The sequence below is a fragment of the Schistocerca serialis genome, chromosome 5 (assembly GCF_023864345.2).
Source record: "Schistocerca serialis cubense isolate TAMUIC-IGC-003099 chromosome 5, iqSchSeri2.2, whole genome shotgun sequence".
Taxonomy (NCBI): domain Eukaryota; kingdom Metazoa; phylum Arthropoda; class Insecta; order Orthoptera; family Acrididae; genus Schistocerca; species Schistocerca serialis.
In genome coordinates this window covers 204,288,192-204,289,877 of record NC_064642.1, presented here as the reverse complement: position 1 = coordinate 204,289,877, position 1,686 = coordinate 204,288,192, and the positions used below count along the sequence as shown (strand labels likewise).

Sequence of the window (1,686 nt, the reverse complement as noted above, 5' to 3'; positions counted from 1 at the left end):
CTGCTGGCTGGACCGCTGCTGGCTGGACCGCTGCTGGCTGGCTGGACCGCTGCTGCTCGCTGGACCACTGCTGACTGGACCGCTGCTGGCTGAACCGCTGCTGCTGGCTGGACTGCTGCTACTGGCTGGACCACTGCTGGCTGGACTGCTGCTGGCTGGACCGCTGCTGACTGGCTGGACCACTGCTGCCTGGACCACTGCTGCTGGCTGGGCCGCTGCTGGCTGGACTGCTACTGGTTGGACCGCTGCGGCTGGCTGGACCACTGCTGGCTGTACCGCTGCTGCTGGCTGGAGTGCTGCTGGCTGGACTGCTGCTGGCTGGACCGCTGCTGGCTGGCTGGATCGCTGCTGCTGGCTGAACCACTGCTGGCTGGACCGCTGCTGCTAGCTGGACTGCTGCTGGCTGGACCGCTGCTGGCTGGCTGGACCGCTGCTGCTGGCTGGACCACTGCTGGCTGGACTGCTCCTGCTGGCTGGACCGCTGCTGGCTGGACTGCTGATGCTGGCTGGACCACTGCTGGCTGGATTGCTGCTGGCTGGACTGCTGCTGGCTGGCTGGACCGCTGCTGCTGGCTGGACCACTGCTGGCTGGACCACTGCTGGCTGGACCACTGCTGCTGGCTGGACTGCTGCTGGCTGGACCGCTGCTGGCTGGCTGGACCACTGCTGGCTGGACTGCTGCTGGCTGGACTGCTGCTGGCTGGACTGCTGCTGGCTGGACCGCTGCTGGCTGGACTGCTGCTGGCTGGACCACTGCTGGCTGGCTGGACTGCTGCTGCTGGCTGGACCACTGCTGGCTGGACTGCTGCTGGCTGGACCACTGATGGCTGGCTGGACCACTGCTGGCTGGACCACTGCTGCTGGCTGGGCCGCTGCTGGCTGGACTGCTGCTGCTGGCTGGACCACTGCTGGCTGTACCGCCGCTGCTGGCTGGACCGCTGCTGGCTGGACTGCTGCTGGCTGGACCGCTGCTGGCTGGCTGGCTGGATCGCTGCTGCTGGCTGAACCACTGCTGGCTGGACCGCTGCTGCTAGCTGGACTGCTGCTAGCTGGACCGCTGCTGGTGGCTGGACCACTGCTGGCTGGACTGCTGCTGGCTGGACTGCTGCTGGCTGGCTGGACCGCTGCTGCTGGCTGGATCACTGCTGGCTGGACTGTTGCTGCTGGCTGGATCGCTGCTGACTGGCTGGACCGCTGCTGCCGGCTGGCTGGACCGCTTCTGTTGCTGCTACTGGCTTGCTGGCTGGCTGGCTGGCTGGCTGGCACCTGCAAAACCATTGAGTAGGAGCCTCTTTCTGTTAGAGAATCGCTACCTTTGAACCTTTTTGAAAAAGTACTTGAAATGTTGTGTCATGTGGTTGGTGCCTGTGAGAGTACTCGTTTTGGAATAGCCATGCTGCCTCTCGACCTTTTCCATCTGCTTCACCATACACAAACACCATCTCAGCTCGTTCCCGATATGAATACTGTACCATTCTGCTGCGTAAGTACGCTGCGTCAATAACACAGCTTGAAAGACACAAGGAAGACACGGCACCTAGTCGGAGGCATTGTCATTCGTCAGCACCATCTACCTTGGCAACGATGCATTTCAGGACATTCATAGGACCTTATATCCTCTATTTTCAGTCAGGACTCCGTCCATGCAGTTAGTGCCTTTTATTAATGTTCACTCAGTATGTAAGG

General features: G+C 62.0%; 1 protein-coding gene across 1 annotated transcript; it reads right to left on the bottom strand.

Annotated features, from left to right (window-relative positions):
- Positions 1–384: 384 nt before the first annotated feature.
- LOC126481850 (putative protein TPRXL) lies at positions 385–1,278 on the bottom strand. The gene has a single exon (XM_050105810.1). It carries the CDS (start codon positions 1,276–1,278, stop codon positions 385–387), a length of 894 nt encoding a protein of 297 aa, XP_049961767.1.
- Positions 1,279–1,686: the final 408 nt, after the last annotated feature.

What these genes read in the sequence shown, in the direction of transcription:
- LOC126481850 (XM_050105810.1), bottom strand. Translation starts at nt 1,278, where the DNA reads ATGGTTTTGCAGGTGCCAGCCAGCCAGCCAGCCAGCCAGCAAGCCAGT.